Consider the following 17,528-nt stretch of genomic DNA (forward strand, 5'->3'; position numbering starts at 1 on the left):
AGACAGATCCTTAGCCTCACTGACAAGACTGGGGCAAGCTCTGCTCAGGGCAGAAGCATCTCTCATCCCATTCTACAAAAGAGCCCCCCAACTCCACCCCGGAGACTGCATAGTTCAGCATGCTACTTACTTGTCTGCAGACTCCGGGGTCCCCGTCCGCCCTCTGTTTGTGTTTTAACCCCGAACCGGCCCTTTGCTAGAGGAAATGGACACAGCACTTAAAAAGGCAGCAGGGCGGAGACAGCCAACCACAAAGTCACAGCCTAGTGTCCTCCTTGTTTGTAAAAGGCTCTCTGAAAGCACAGGAGCCACCCATGACTTCTTCATATGCCCTTCCCCCAAGATCATGCTTCCTAAAGTCCAAGAAGCCAGACTATTTAAGATGCTTACTCAGACATCCAACTAGCTGAACCCATTTGAGAGCATCAGTTTCAGAACTGATGCATTGGGGCCCAAAGCAATGTCTAGTGGAGACATGGGGAAGAGTCCCTTACACATTTGTGCCCACCTAGGTGAAATTAGATGTGACTTTCCTATAAGTCACCCTCATGAGCTCCCCAAATCCCCTTCCCATGAACCTTTAAGCATGTGTCCGCACAAGTGCAATATTGTGAGTTGGTTTAACATCTGAGCCATATGACTTGCCCTGTGCCTTGGAGCAGGGCTGCATGCTGGTATGCAAGCTTAATGGTGGCATCCAGGCAGCAGAACAGCACAATCAATGATATGACTGCAGGGCTGGTATCTTGTTGCACCATTCCTACTTGCAACCTTGGCTTCCTCTTTCTATTGCAGAGGGTGCAAGAGCTGTCTTACATTCCATGGCCCCTGGGCACCATTTTCAGCAATAAACCTTCCAATCCTGCCCATATCTCCTTATTGGGAACCATGAAGCAAGTGATCTCTCTTACTTGGTGTTTGCAAAGGCCTTATTTGTGGAAAGGAGAAAATGAGGATGCAGAAAGCCAGGGAGGAGTTGGATAGTGGGGTCTGCAGATGGAAAAGGGGCAGCAGCAAGGGGTGCTGTGGAATCAGGGACAGTTTGGTACCAGTGTCAAGAATTCCCCATCAAGTCAAGTCAAGAGCTGTAGGTGCTCAGAGTTAGGAGAACAATGTCCTGCAAGGGAAAGGGAGAAAAGAGGGACTTACTCTAACAATGATGCGCTCCGAGATGTGAGCAGCCAGAGTGTAGTTCTGGCTCTGGGCATGAGCTTGCAAGGCCACAACCAGCATGAAGTACCTGAAAACAAAACAAAGTGGGTTGAAGATAAATGCAAAATTTAATGCACTCCTAATCATAACTCGACATGATGATAATTTATTTTTTAAAAAAAATCAGTAAAAAATAAACATATTATAAATTAATTACAAACTTAATCTGATGTATTGCATTCCAACAACAATATTACATTCATTGCCTTTCTTCTGTTAAAAAAAAATAAAATAATTTTAGGCCTAGCAGCTAAAATAAATGATGGCCTATACATTTCTTTTGTTCAGCATATGCAGCATCTAAACCACGCAGGCACAGTGCAAAGATAACCTTTCAGGATCTAGAAAGACTTATGCATAGAATTAAGAAAAACATAATCAGCTGGTGATCTGTTTTAATTTTTGTGTGTATTATATAGGGTTGCCATATGTCCAGAATTTCCCAGACATAGCCGTGTCCGGATTTTCACTTTTTGAAATATGGCAACCCTAGTATTAAAGGTGTTGTAAATTGCTTTGATTTTTTTATGAAATTATACATATAACTATATAAATAAAGGACTTTCAATGGTGACAATATTTTGCAGCAAGTTTTACCCACCATTTTTTATTCTGCTATTTTATTAATGCAAGAATGTTCACATTGCAGGGCAGCACACACATTTATTAGTTAGTTAGTTAGTTAACTTTAATTACATATTTCTTTTTGGGGGGTGGAGGAGACAGGTAGCACACAGCCCCTACCTCTGATCGGGATTGGGCTTGCCCTTCTTCCTCATGTTATTGGCTGTTGTCTCACTGAAGTGCAACCGTCCCACAGTGACCTTTGTAACCTGCTCCGGAGGCAAATTGACCCTGGAAAAAAAGGAAAAATAAAAAAAGAATAAATGACGTTCTGCACGTGTCAAAGAGAAAGCATATTCTTTTACCTGGATGGGACCAACCAAAGTGTGTAAAATTGAGGACTCAAGGGATGCATGGTGGGGAGGAAATCTGCATTCAGGCGAAGTGTCTAAGCGCACCTAAACTCCCAGGGACATCAGTGGCACAAGAACAGAGCTAAGCACTTAAATCCCCACCCATTTCAATGAGGCACCGCTGTGCTGCTCCTGGTTGGGAAGCTTCAGGTGCATTCAGGTGGCAACACACTAAAAAAGGAGAGGTAGTGCAAGAAAGCAACACCGCCTGTAGGAAGAAGAGCCTCTTCCAGTTACGATGCACCAGCAGAAGTCAGATTAATGCGCAGGAGCCGCCATGTCCAAGCTACCCTATTTAGTGCCTAATCTTCTCTGGACTGCTCACACAAAGGTGTGTGCATGTGTTAGACCTGAGGGTTTGGAGGTGGGCCCACAAATGGAAGCAGTACTCACATGACAGGGTTGAAGGGCCGTTTGCTGCGGTCAGACTGCGACTGCTCTATGTTGATGGACTGGTTCAAGGCCTCCAACTGAAAAGAAAAGATCCAGGCTCGTTTTAGAGAGCACAATATGATGTGTTTCCAGGCTCATGTATTCCCACAAGCAGCCACCTCTTTATTTTGAAACACTGCAGATAGATTATTTGACATCCTGGTGACTGGCACTCAGTATGTGTACTGCTCTGCATTCCCTCTTCTCCAGCTGGGTGAGGTAGGAGAGGAGCAAGTAAAAAGGGTCATTTGCTCCATCCCAATATGAAAGTAACCATGGGGTCACTATTATTCTACTTGCATGCAGAGGGAGTGTTCCTTTGCTTCAATTCAGATCCAGTGGCAAATTGGAAGGATGCTGCATTTTAAACACTGAATATGAAGTTTTAACTCTGCTGTTTTAATAGTTATTTGATTAGATTTTCTGCTTATTGAATTTGGTGATTGTATATTCTATTTTCCTGTTTTTGTTTTAATTGCATTGTAAGGTGTCCTGGGATAAATACATTTTGCACACTCAACATTAATTGAGTGTGGGGTTATCTGCCTTGAGGAACACCTGAACCACTGAAGGATTACAAAAGACTGATGTTATCAAACCTCCAGTTTTGAAAGCATCAGCTCCCACTGCAACCACTCAGGCTGTAAGATGGCTTGGAGCTAAGACTGCACAAACACACGGCCTGATAAGTCACATACACAGCCACCTGCGCAGTAAATTCATAGATATGATAAGTCACATAATTGCTGGTATCAACAGAGGTTGTGCTCCACCTCTTTAACCATTGCATATTCCCATCTTCACAATTACCTTTACTCCGTGCAGTTTCAGATAGAAGCATTCAAGCGGCTTCAAGCCTTCGGGGGTCTTGACATACTTAGGATCTCCAATCATACCAATATAGACCGTGACCTGGAAGTGATTCTTCTTCTGGCACACAAAAGCGTCATCACCCACAGAGAAGTTGAAGCCTTTATCTGCATCCACTCGGTATGTGGGCATCGGTCTGTCACCAAAGGGAGAAGACATGAACATTCAATGTCAATCAAGTTATTTTCTTGCAGATACTCTCACTCCACAAATTGCACAAGCTACTTCTTCTGCCATATGCAAACATAACATTTGCCTGGAAACGATAAACATTCGGAAGGTAACCATGTATCTCCCCCCCCCCCAATAACACAATTTGTCAGCTTGGACATAAGGCATCACCAGCAAGCATTCTTGAAGCATGAGCCCATCCTACCCAGCTTGATCCTGAAAAAGTTTAGGTTACAGGGTTGTTTATCAAAGCACCCTAAACTGTTTGGGCTCCTCTCCCAATGCAAATAACAGCTTATAGGGGACAATTTTCAGAGACAACCTGGGTAGAATCCAGAAGGCCAAACAGAGATGCTGGAGGGCCCCATGAGATTCCCTGCCCTACAACAATACAATGATGTAGGATAGGTTGAGAGATAATGGGCTGGCCCAACAGCACCTATAGAGCTGCATGGCTAAATGGGTGTGTGTGTGCAAATCTGGATCTCTCTGGTCCGTCCACCACTCTGTCCATCACACCACCCTGGATTTTAGGTTATAATGTTGGGGTAGGGGAATTTGTAACTAGGTTTGAAATGAGGATGTGACAACATAAACTAATCCCAACATGTGAGTCCCAGATTTGCTAGCTTAATAGTTTCAGGGAAAACATCAAAGGATATTTGACAGTTACAAACAGGCAAAAGGTTCTCTTCTCATCCTAAAATTACCACTGTCAGTTAGCATTGTTCCTTCTTCAACATCCACTAAGGGAAATGGCAATGCTCCGGGGGTGGGGGAAAGGTAAACAGTATGAAGCAAGCAGCTCTGCTTTGATTTGTTTGGTTTTCCTACAGATCTGCCAACTAACAGCTGATTAGGTTGGCATTGCTTGCTAGCTCTGGTAAAGCAATTGATGATCATCCCGAGACTTGGAAATCTCCCACCTCAACTAGATTCCACCCACCCAAATTGCCACTGAAGACATTTCCACGTGAGATGCATCTTGCAGGCTTCAGCGCAAGGCTAGGTTCATTCTGGACTGCCATATGTCTTAAAACAGAGCTACCTGAAGTTGCTCCTTACACCTTCCAAACTCTTTCTCCGCCCCCCCCCCCCCCAAGACTGAAGTGTATGTACTCAGGATACAAAGCGGCAGCAGCTCAGAGTGTCAAATAAGAGGGGGGAAGCAACATATGTAGCAGCTGGGGAGGTTTAATCTATGTCTCCTTAATGGACTAGTTGTCATGGAAACACTGAAAATATGTGGCCTTCGCCAACAGGCACGCATACACACAGCTCCCAATATGCCTGGTTTGCTCTGTGGGGAAGTCCTCTCTGCCTCACGGACCAATATACATGAACATAAACTGCAACCAAATAGGTGCAAATCAAATAAAAACAAATAAATGCTGTCAAATTCAGCAGGCCGGTATGATCGAGTTACGGTATATTTTAAGTACTTGTTGGAGGAAATGCACCCTTAAAATTTGATTTTTCTCATTTGAGAAAGAAAAATCTCCCCTTAATTTCATTTGGGCTTACTTCTTTACAGGCCCAAGTATAAGAAGAGGCTCCCTATCAAGCTGGTCAGTAACAGAGCTCCTGAAGATCTGCACTTCCTACTATAAAAACTGAAACTTTATATTTTTAGCCACTAAGATGTACAGTTTCAATGAGTTTTTGAGGGCTCAGTTAGCACTAGAATTCAACAGAGTCTTTCTTAATCTCTGGGTGCTTTGGACTACAACTCCCACCAGGGCCAGCCAGCGTTGCCATGGTGACCAGGGCTAGTGGGAGTTGTAGTCTGTTGGGGTTGGGAAGTCTTATTTAACAGATAAATAGTATGTGCTGGTATCTTTAACTCCTTAGGCTTCAGAAAGCTGTAGAGGGGAAGACTTAAACCAAGGGGCTTGATCGTGACAGGAAAAAGGAGGGACTGTTGAAAATAGGAAGGGCTAGCAACTGTTGAAAGAGTCAAAGCTCAAAACAACCACAGTAATAAGTGGGATAGACAAGAAGAACCCAAGATGGCCAGGAATTTCAAAATCCAGTGCAGGATTCTGTGTGTGGCCATAGCAAGAAGAACATTTCAGTAAGTTGCTTTGGCCTCCAGAGGTCCAAAGCTGGCCATGCACATGCCGACAATCCTCCACAGACATGCCAGCAGCAACTGGATAAACTCTGTTTGCTGTCAGCACCCTTGGGTTGAGCAAACCTGGCAGGCCCTATAAAGAGCCATTTAATTCTTCCTCATAGCAACAGGGGGGACCCTGAGCTGCCAGAGATGTGCCCTGAACGAAAACCAGATGGTGGTCACAGAGTAAGCTACCTTAGCCAGAAAGTATGAGAGGAATTTCTCTCCCCCTCTCCCCCCTTTCCATCACATTTTTGGTGATTCATTGTGCCATTCCCTCCTTCCTGCAGTGCTTGCCATTCTGCCCTATCCAAAAGCCAAATTCTTCCCCTTCCATTCCCCCCCCCAAAAAAAAAGTGGACACACGGTCATTCCTCTTCAGTTCTAAGCTACCTCATCTCTCCTCAGGCTCTTCAGCTAGAATAGATATGGTTTCTGTTTGCCACTGAAATTGTACTGGGCCTCTAGCCATTCACCACTGAAACCTGAGAGAACAAAACTGGCAGCTTCCGCCATTCAATCTTCCCGGCCCTTTACAAATGGCTCGGCAAATCCAACACGAATCAAGGACCGCAATCTGTTCAAATGAAAAGCCCGAATCTTTCTTTTTACAAAACGTGTACAAATGTTTAAAACATGTATTGGGTCAAAATGCAGAGAAATTCAAGGACAGATAATGAAGAAATGAGTGTGAGTTATGAGGTAAAAATGAAAAGGCAAGGGCGGGAGGACAGTAGCAACTCAGAACTGGAGATAAGGGCAGAAAGTTAGCCACCCCCAGAAACGCAATGAGCCATGCTCCTGTCACAGGAGGGTAACAGTATGCACAGAGGCCTCTTTATGAGACAGATGTCTACGCCCATGGCAACAGATAGCACTACAATTTCCACAGATAAGAGAGACATCTCACATACTATATTCCACTTTGTCCTAAAGCCAGGATCTCAGAAAAATGTCCTGTTCTTCCAAAGCACATCCTAGCCACCTTGTAAATGAGGAGAGTGTGCCTGAATATTACAATCACTGTGGCATGTAATGCCTGACACCCCCTTCAAAAGTATAAGCAATTTTTAAAAATGGTATCTTTCATTAAAATTATTAAATCTGAATTGTAAAAGGGGGGGGGATAGGTGAGGGAAAGCTACCTAGTTGTAGAGTGTGCAAATCATGTGGTCCGAGTGCTTCACAACCTATCTTTCTCCATTTAGAGAAACTTGGGCCACAAACTCTTACTTTCTCAGCGAAATTCAAGGATTAGTATATGTATATTTTTTATTTTTAAAATGTTTTATTCTGCATTTATTTCTGCTGCAACAGAGAGGATGGGCGCCTCTAGTTTGTAAAAGTACAACATGGTTTTCATTGAGGGAGAGATTACCCAAGTTAATTATTATAAAAACGATTGCTTTCACCTCACTGAGAACAGGGGATGTTGCTGAACATGTGCTGCCTACAGCCCATGGAACGTTAATGGGAAATGGCTATGTTGAAAGCCAAGTCGTTTTTAGTTATCCTCCTCTAAGAATGGTTAAAGAGTCTTGTAAAGGAAGCAGCTAGACTGGAGGCAATGAGAATTTCTTCAGCAAAATAAAGTCATGCCGAAGTGAGAACAATGAATAATATAGTGATGGGCGGGGGGAGAGAAACTTCTGTCTCTACTTTCTCCACACCACACGTAATTTATAAACCTCTATTCTGTCCCCTCAAAAATTATTTCTAAGTGCAGTGGCTCCATCCTTTGATCATCTGGATTTCCCTTTTCTGCACCTTTTCGCTTTTTTTGGAGATGAGGCAACCAGAACTTTGCATAGTATTCCAAATGCTGTACGGTTACACCATGCATTTATATAAAGGCATTACAATAGCACACATTGTGCTTGTAAGCCTTCAGTGCAACCTTGTCTTCCCCACACTGCCAAAATTATACCAGAACTCATGTCATTCAGTGGAGTATGAGATTCAGGACACAATCCAAAGTGCTTCCTTACTTGGTGCAGAGTTAAAATTACAGAATTTGCTTCCACATGTTGTGGTGACGGCCCCCAATTTAGAAGGCCGTAGAAAGGGAATAGAAAAATCTACTAGAGAGAAGGCTATCAGTGGCTGCTCCAAGACAGCTAATATACGGTATACTACCTTCAAGAGGAAGCATGTCTTGGAGCAACAGTTCTGCTTCTGCATCTCAGAGCCTGCTTAACCGCTTATCCTGGTAGACCACAATGGGGAAAAGGATGTTGAGCGAGACATGCCTTTGGCCTCTTTGTATGTTCCTTCGAGCAATAAATAAATATATATATATTGCCCTACTCCTCTTATATATGCACAGGGAAGGAACACAGATAAATTACCTTTTGCGAGACCTTGAGAAGGCAGCCCTCAGCAATGATGCTGTGCGTGGGCATCCTAGGCCATGCAAGGGCAGCCTCCCTCTAATGCCACAGCTGGCTTGAATGTAAATCACTGGCCCTTTCTCTCCACATTGCTCTCATGAAGCCAGATAATCATCTCATTTTATTTGGTACCACAGACAAGAAAGGCCCTTCCCTCTCTCTCCCCAAAATGGAGCCAAATAGGAGATACAGGCTGCATAGAAACCCAGGGGTGGGGCGTTCTTGAGAGTAGGCAATTCCCGGAATCTGTCTGACTGCTTGCCAGTTCTCTATCACCTTTCTGGAATGCAGGGAGGATCTGCAGCTGTTTCTCTCCCCCACCCCTTGAACGTTTGTCTCTCCTTCACCCAAGGAGTTCATTTGCTTCTTGCTCTCACCTTACGTGGCTGCCATGGCTTCCCAGGCACATCTTAGCTGGTCACCAAGAATTTGCCAGTTATCCTGCCTCAGCCCTCCGATTCATGCCCTTCAAGGCTCTCTTATCCATATAAGAATCACAGAATTGGAGGAGAGCACAAAGGTCATCTAGCCCAACCCCCTGCAATGCAGGAATCTTTTGCTCAATGTGGGGCTTGAACCCACCATCCTGAAATTGAGAGTCTCGTGCTCTCCCAACTAAGCTATCCTGCACTGCCTTTGAGCTCAAAATCAGTGCCCAAGGCATCTTAAAACCATTAAAAACAACCTTGTTTAAAGTCCCTCCCTCCCTGTCACTTTCGTTTCCTCTATCTCTGATGCTTCCCGCGTCTAACAATCTTTCCTTGATTACATTCCCCGTGTTCCTGCCAAACCTTTTTTCAATGCCACTTCTAGCTGCTCTTTCCTTACTATTCACTCTATCCACATTCCTGCCCCTCCAATCTCTGTCCCTCTCTCTAGCACCTTCCTTCTTCAACATTTCCTCTGTGAACCCCACCTCTCCTTCCAGTCAAACCAAGCTATACATAGGTGGAAAAAGTTATTGTTGTGGCCACAGAGCTGAGCACTGCTACCATTCCCAGAAATCATTCCAAGCTCACTTTTTGGGATGTGTAATCTAAAATGTACATTGGTGAAGCTGTTGTGATGAAGATAGGCAACTACATTTGCATGCATTGCCCCCCCCCCAGTTACTGGTGTTTCCTGCTCTCTCTTTATTGACTTTCCACCATTACAATTCTCACCTAGATTCAGACTGTAAGCTCCTCAAGGCAAGAGCTTATGGGTGACATCCAATGGTGTCCTGTTGGCTTCCTATGGGCATCTGGTTGGCCACTGTGAGAACAGGATGCCAGACTAGACGGGCTACGTTTTTATGTTCTTATTTTGTCTGCCACTTCCAGTTTATTTTCTCTCCAACCCTCTGGTGTAGATTTTGGGGCTGTGCGATGGACTACAAAGGGGGTGGGGTGGAAGAAGCCCCACTGCAGGAGTGGGCACCTGCTTGTGGCACATAAGATTCCCCTCTGGTTAATTTGCTTATGTTAGCCTATAAAACGCCATGCATACACTTGCTGACCATCATCATTCAGCATAACATGGCTCTAGCTAAGAGATGCTGCCTTTATCTTTAAGTAGTCTAGACTAGACTAAACCCCAACAGATATTAGACTGATTAAAAGATATCACACCACTTTGTATGCTTGTTTCATATTCATCTTTGATACATGCATCATGGTTATTAGTTCCTTCCTTAAACTTCTGATTGCCTTTGCTTTGCCAGTGCACTCCAACCTGTTTGCTACTTTCTCTGTGTACTCCTTTTCAACTTATCATTTATCTGTTTGAAAAAGGTATATGATCTCTCCATTATCAGTCAATTTCCCAAGCCTACATTTCCTCACCCATTGTTTGTTTTCATCCCTTTGTTTTGGCTTCTACAGTTAGAATTCTTTGAATTTTGCAGTCTTCTCACACGGGGTGTTTCCAGAAGCCAAAAGATATATTATTTTATTTTGCTGCACAAACATCAAAATGGACTGCCTTCTTAAGAGGGGTCACCTTTGCTGATGAAACCTAACTCCCCTCTCCCTAAAACTTGAGTGCCTGCTCCTGGGGAAACCACTCTTACCCTTTCCCTCTAAACCAGGGGTAGTCAACCTTTCTATACCTACCGCCCACTAATGCATCTTTCTTGGTGGTAAAAATTTCCTTACTGCCCACCAGTGCTCGATGGTAGGATTCAGTTTGTGCTGTAGAACCCCCTACCACCCACCTAGAATCCTGAAATGCCCGCTAGTGGGCTGTAGGGACCAGGTTGACAACCCCTGCTCTAAACAGACAACAGGACAGCATTTTTTAAAAGGCAATTGTCAAAAGGTGACCAGGTAATGGAGAGGCGCAAATGCTATCACTACATGCCACGCTTCTGAAAGTATAAAATTGACTAAAACCCACCAATTTCTAAAAAAAACCAGGAATACACCTGAGGAAATGTCAGTGATGCAATAATTTGAGAGAAGTGTCATTGAGATTTCAGAAATCAATGAACAAGCGAACATTGTTGAAGGAGGAGCAAAAAGGCTAGTGTGCCTTTTCTGCTTTTTTATCATTTGATAATACACCCATTCAAGATAGTCTTCCACAACTGATTGTCTTGTTTCTGATCACTGCAGTTTTATTAGTCACATCTTCCTCATTTCTTTCTTTCCCTTTCTGTGTTTTTCTGTTTCAATTGTACAGCAATGGCTACAGAAAATGTCTTTTAAATGTACTTTGTTGAGCACCTAATAACTGTAAGTGCTTAATAAACAATATTGAAAGTTTACTATTGTTAAAATGGTGTAAAGTGCCAGTTTAAAGAGGTTCAAAGTAGCGAGGCTTTTCTTGCATGCTATATACACCAGCCTCCAGCTCCTTGTGCTACTCTTGAGCAAATATGAAGGTAAACCAGCTCCATTTCTCTGAGCTGGCATGCAGAGGAGTTTACACAGGCACCATCTCTACTCACAGCTCCTTGTAGTTGGCATCATACAGAGTCGCCCACTTGTTCTGTTGATGTGGCTGCCATTTTATAGACTGGTAATTGGGATCCAAGTAGGAGCCATTCAAGCTGTCATTGTCCTGAATCAGGCCTGCAGCAATAGTAAAATTGTGTGTTTACAAAACTGCGTATTTACACCTCATGCAAATAAGCCCTCCTGCTACAAGGGAAATATTCATTCTTGCCCGACCTCCCCATGGCTTTCCCACCATGCAAAACATCCCATGACTTTTTAATTTCTTGGTTTTTGTAACCAAGGAAAGGAGAATGTTTTTTGTTCTCTGCTCTTTTCAACTTTGGGGAACTGCCTCCACACATTCTGTTTGGTATAAAACAGCACATTCTCCCTAGAGACACATGGCTCACACCTTCCTCATTTCTTCTTCATGGCCCCCATTCCTCGGTTTCTCCTCCCATGCACCCACTCTATAGAACTCTTCCCCTTTTGGAACACGAATAACATATGGATGCTGACAATACTACCGGAGACTGTACCTGGTGAGAGCGCCCCCTGCTGATGCCAAGGAGGTGTTTGGGCTCTGTCAGGGTTGAGAGGCACAGACCCTGTCCCTGGCTCCTGCTTTATCATCCCATTAAGCATCTGGGCATTGAGAGTATTTGGCGGCGACTCTGAGTGTTTCCTCTTCTTGGCAGGGTGCACTGGAAGTCTGTGGGGGCCAAACACAGAAAAGAGACAGTGAAAACATTCCAACTTTACATAACCCATTAAAATGTAAATACAGCGGTACCTCTGTTGTGAACGGGATCCGTTCCGGAGCCCCATTTGCAACCTGAAAGGAATGCAACCTGCGTCTGCGCACGCGCAGGTTGAATTCATCGCTTCTGCGCATGCGTGTGACGTCATTTTGCACGTCTGCACATGCGCGAATGGCGAAACCCAGAAGTAACCCTTTCTGGTACTTCTGGGTTGCCACAGGACGCAACCTGAAAAGACGTAACCCGAAACGAATGTAACAAGAGGTATGACTGTACAGTGGTACCTCGGGTTAAGTACTTAACTCGTTCCGGAGGTCCGTTCTTAACCTGAAACTGTTCTTAACCTGAAGCACCACTTTAGCTAATGGGGCCTCCTGCTGCTGCTGCGCCGCCGAAGCATGATTTCTGTTCTCATCCTGAAACAAAGTTCTTAACCTGAGGTACTATTTCTGGGTTAGCAGAGTCTGTAACCTGAAGTGTATGTAACCTGAAGTGTATCTAACCCGAGGTACCACTGTATATATATTGGGGGGGGAATCCAGAGGATACAGGAGGTGAGCATCAGCCAAGCTCTCACATAATTCTGTAGGTATACAAAGAGTCGCTCACAAATTGTTGTGTGGTGCTGAAATAGAGGCATATTCTAAAGCTGTACATTCCCTCCCTCTGTCCTCACCTGACCCAAGAGGGAAAGAGACAATTGGCAGGTTTCTTCTTAGGTGACTGAGGGGGTATATCTGTGTCTAGGTTTTACCAGATTTGAGAATGAAGGTATGGACACATGTGACTGAACCCTCCTCCATACAAATGTTGTTGTTGTTGTTGTTTTAATCCCTGCACATAGAAAACTAGACTACTGTGAGTTATTCCTGGTGAGTGGAACTCACAACTGGGTTGCAGACTGACCTAGGCGTGTCTCACCAACAACACATTACCATTCATAGAATCAAAGAATGGTATGGTCATCTAGTCCAACCCCTTGCAATGTTTGTACACATCTATGGCAAAAATCAATAAATGGATCTCATAATGGACATTTTGGCTAAAGGTGGATCTTAGGTCTGAACTGGATAATGACTACGGAAGGCGAACATGTCTCTCCCATATGCTAGCTTTCAGTCTGCAGGTATTTGTTTTGCACAGAGAAACATTTTAATGATTTAAGCCCCACCAACAGTTTTATGTATGCCCCTTTTTCAGAAAAAACAGCTTCCCCATCCCACTCCACTGGCCACACACACACAACCATGTTTCCCTCATCCCACAGTTAGTTCCAAATGCATGTTCAGATTGTAGAAGCAGTGTGTGGGAAGGGTTAAGTAATCCCTCAGTCCCTGTCTCTACCAAACTCTTCCTCCTCAAACCTGCTCTTGAAGTAAGGTGAGCCATTTGAGGCATGTTACATGCATTTGTGTGTTTTTTCTAGGTCAGCCACAATTGACAAATGTGATAAATAATTAAAGGAGCTTATGTACTTGGTATGCATGCTGAAGGCACTAATCACTTTAATTTAAAAGGTGTGTTTTTGTGTGTGTGTGTGTGTGTGTGTGTTACTACCACTGCAATAGTTGTTATGCATTATCGAAACAAAAACAATCTTTAAAATCACTTTTTACAAAAGCAGTTCAATCCTGAATATATTTTCAAACCTTGTCAGGGACTTTGCTTCCAGCTATTAAATCTGAAATCGCACCCCCATAGATCTAGATGCATTAGTGCTGGGATTATGCTCTCCATTACACCCAGTTGTGGCATACAGGTAATGATATTAATGATATGCTTAAATGTTGAATGTGTAATTTTATTTCTAGAGTCAATGGATAAAACAAACACCATTAGTTGTACTGCTGGATAAGTGTTTAATGATTCTTGTATTTGTTTAAAAACAAATTAAAAAATTGTTGCCACACATACACAGACACACACAATAGTCCTCTGATAAACAGTCCTGTAAGGGGCACACGAGATCTCCAACAGAAGTCTCAGCAATCTTAATGAACCACAATTTGAATGAATCGTCAGTAGAAGAAAGGGCAAAGCTCTGCTTGTCGTATAGCTTTGCCTTTTGTATTTTTTCAGAACGCCAAGAGAACTTGGCTCAATTCTCATTTTGCTGCTCACTCTTTTCAAACTGCACCTCAACAGCATATCATCATAGGCCCCTGACCTATTAGTCCCTGTGACTATTATTGGGCCTCTTGCTATACATGTAATTCAATAGCATACTGCACATTTCTCAATTACAGTGGTACCTCGCAAGACGAAAAACTCGCAAGACGAAAGAGTTTTTCGTTTTTTGAGTTGCTTCGCAAGACAAATTTCCCTATGGGCTTGCTTCGCAAGACGTCTTGCAAGTTTGTTTCCTTTTTCTTAAACCGTTAATACCAGGGTGCATCCGTGCTTCACAAGACGAAAAATTCGCAAGACGAAAAAACTCGCAGAACGAATTAATTTCGTCTTGCGAGGTACCACTGTACTTTAGTTATACGGTATTTATTACATTTATATCACACTATTGCTGAAAAGGAGCTCAAGATTTTGTACTTGGTTCTCCCCATCCTGATTTTATTTTCACAACAACCCTGTGATGCAGGGTAGGAGAGGAGAAAGTGACTAACCCAGGCCACCCAGTGAACTCTACGGCTGAGTGGCCATTTGAACCTTGGTCTCCCATGTCCAACACTCTAACCACAAATGTCTACTGGGATCATAACAAGTCTCAGGGGGCTCAAGTGATGCTTCTACTCCCTCCCTATCTCATCCACCGTTCCCCCTAGGACTTACTCTGCTCCATGCTGCTGCAGTAGCTGGTGAAGCATCTGTGACTGCTGGGCATGGTGGAGATCTCCAGGTGACATGCCTTGTCCAATAGTGAACTGGGGCATCAGAGACTCAGCCTTCATGTACATGTCCCGCTGCATGCTGGGATAGTGATGGCTGTGCGGCTGCTGGTGTGGGTGAGGCGGCGGCGGTGGTGGTGGTGGAGGAGGCGGCCCTTGGAGGTGGGATGGTGGAGGGGGTGGCGGTGGAGGAGGGGGTGGGTGCTCCAGGCGGGAAGGGGGAGTTATATGACACATATTCTCAGGAGTCATGGTTCGAAGCAGGTGAGGATCTAAAAAGACAGAAAGTCAGTAGATTAATTTGTGGCACACGTATAGCCAGATTATGCTACAGAAAAACATCCCAGTCTCTTTCAACATTCCTCTAGCCTTGGGCAGCCATTCTAGCTGTGGGTTCTGAATGAATACAATATAAGGCCGCAGATGTGGGTGGCCTTAGGGGGATATTCCAGACCATTTCCTTACATTTTCAGCACTCACTGACACAATAGTACATCTCAAGCCATTTTACTTGGGAGATACATGGTTAAACATGTAGGCAACATTACTTCTATTTCATTGTATAGTGAGAAATAAGCTCTCTTTCAGTGAGCTGGAATGACGGGCAAACCTTTGACACTTTAAATGCGTATCTTGAAATTTCAACTCACTTAAAATTACTAAGATCAAATTTTAAAAAAAGAATTAATTGCTAAATATATACCCAAAGGGCAGCACCACAAACAGAAACAAATGAGTAATCCAGCAAATACAGGAGAATGACTTCCTGCCCTCCTAAAAATCCAAATGATAAAAATCTGAATCTCCATGCATAAAGGCTCTTCTTCAGCAAGCAGGTAAATTCATTTAAGAAATTTTATGATACTGAGTGCCAAAACAAACAAAAAGCTGTTATGTGACTAGTCTGGTATATTATAAATGAGAGGTGAAGGGAAGCAGATGCTCTGTATGTTCTCTGTATTTTATGATATATATTTCCAGGTTCATATCAGGCACATAATCTTGTTGGGGCATTTGCCACGTTGAAAGGCGAGCCTTCAAATGCTTTTTCCTTTACATACTCAGAAGTTTGCCTGTTCTTCGGGCTTCTCATAGTACCACTGTTATTGTGTGGAGGTAGGACAAAGAGATTCTTATATAACTAGCTGGCAAAGTTCTTAAAAGTCTCAGGGTGCTGTTCTACTAGCACGTCCTGTCAGAGCAAGGATTTCTGCTTGTGCAAGGGGACATTTCCCCACCCTGCTCTGCGTACCCTGCAGCCTTCCCAAACCTGGTCCTAGAACAGATTTAGGGACGTATAAAGGGAAGAAAGGGAGAGACTGTTCCCTTGCCCAAGCAAAAATCCTTGCCCTGGCAGAACATCCACCTTAGAGTTACGTCAGTTTCCACCCGCAGCAGGCACACATTCAAAGTCCTGATTCAGGGAACCTCCTTGCTGGGAGTACTAGAAGGTTTCTCTCCTGTTTTGTCTCTCCACAGGGAGAAGTCAGGCTTTCCCTTATCAGCAAGATAGCATGGCACCCTTACTCCATGAGAATGTCAAAGGGCATCAACACATTGCAGAAATATATGCTCTATAGTCTTGAAAGGAGCAATAACATGACCTCAGATTACACCAGTCCATGGAGTTAAAAATAAAGAGGCTATATATCCATGCAGTTAAAAGCATTAATGGGGCAGCAGTCTCAGAATTGTTGAGTTACGAGAATAAATCTGGCTTAATTTAACAACAACCATTGCTCAAAACCACACAAGGACAAAACCTTTCCACCATTATTTACCAACAGCTTTTCTGTTTCATTTCATCACTTATTCATACAGAAATATCATCACTAAAGGTAGTTAGAAATGAGTTGAGAATATATACATTCTGAAAAGATTGGTGCTGCTGTTCAGTGTGCCCAGCAGTCAGCCAGGTTCTCTCACCAACTTTGAGTACAAATATAGACCTATTTTGAGGGGTGAACCCACCATGGATCTCCACCCACCCCTTTTAGGTAAGGAATGCAACTTTCCTCAGAAAACAGCACAGAGTGCTGACTGGCTGGTTCAGGAGCCAATCACAAAGTCACTGCCCACGCACCAGAGCAATGATTACTTTTTAAATAAAAATAAATTATTATTTTTTTAATTAAAAAAGGCACTGAATTTTCGGATAAAAGAAGCCACCCCCTGAATTATTATTTTTTAAAGCCACTACTGAAACCCTTTCTGGATTGGTGCTGGATTCAGAGATAGCTACATGCGTCACTGGAGAAGTGAAGGGGGCCTACAGAGCAGAGGTCGAATCACCCCACTACCTCCTGTAGGTAGGTATCTCTGTGGGCACCCAAGACTCAGATTTGTCTAGTGAAGGCCTCATAGTGAACTACCACTGGAAAGACACAAAGAATGCTGGTGAAAAGTACACCACCAAACAAAGACAGAATTACAGGACTCAGATGGAATGGAGGTTTATTTATGGCCTGTCTCCCAGCTTTTATATGCTTGAAATATAAACATGTTTCCAAAATGAGTTATGGAATACCTGCTTCATTTCAAAACCTTCTTGTGCAGAAGACATTTCAGTGACTTTGGGGGAAATTACTGTTTTTAATAATACACACAAATCACATCACATGTGGGGGAGTTAAAGTCAAGACCACGGCAAACTCTCCTTGCTGGGCTTTTATTGATTTCATGCAGAAAGGGTGGCATGGAAGCCTACAGTACATGCAAAGATTTTACATATCTAGGAACAGGCTGTAGGACATTCACGAAAGCCCTTGACTCAAGTTCACATCCCTCCTTAGTACAACAAAACAGAAGTTTACTTAACTTTGAAGCCTGATTTAAAGTTAA

General features: G+C 43.5%; 1 protein-coding gene across 5 annotated transcripts in view; it reads right to left on the minus strand.

The window, feature by feature from the left end:
- MYRF (myelin regulatory factor) overlaps positions 1 to 17,528 on the minus strand; it is a 95,837-nt gene that overhangs the window by 23,125 nt on the left and 55,184 nt on the right. For 3 of the 5 annotated variants that reach the window (XM_081930399.1, XM_081930397.1, XM_081930401.1), the window contains 8 exons: positions 14,632 to 14,959; positions 11,626 to 11,798; positions 11,098 to 11,221; positions 3,432 to 3,627; positions 2,583 to 2,659; positions 1,957 to 2,067; positions 1,150 to 1,240; positions 131 to 196 (listed from right to left, as the gene is read on the minus strand). In XM_081930399.1, coding sequence (XP_081786525.1) covers positions 131 to 196; positions 1,150 to 1,240; positions 1,957 to 2,067; positions 2,583 to 2,659; positions 3,432 to 3,627; positions 11,098 to 11,221; positions 11,626 to 11,798; positions 14,632 to 14,959 — 1,166 coding nt within the window. The remainder of the gene's footprint in view (positions 1 to 130; positions 197 to 1,149; positions 1,241 to 1,956; positions 2,068 to 2,582; positions 2,660 to 3,431; positions 3,628 to 11,097; positions 11,222 to 11,625; positions 11,799 to 14,631; positions 14,960 to 17,528) is intronic. The other 2 variants (XM_081930400.1, XM_081930398.1) reach the window with 1 other exon arrangement.

This window comes from Podarcis melisellensis, assembly GCF_964234715.1.
Source record: "Podarcis melisellensis genome assembly, chromosome: 1".
Classification (NCBI taxonomy): domain Eukaryota; kingdom Metazoa; phylum Chordata; class Lepidosauria; order Squamata; family Lacertidae; genus Podarcis; species Podarcis melisellensis.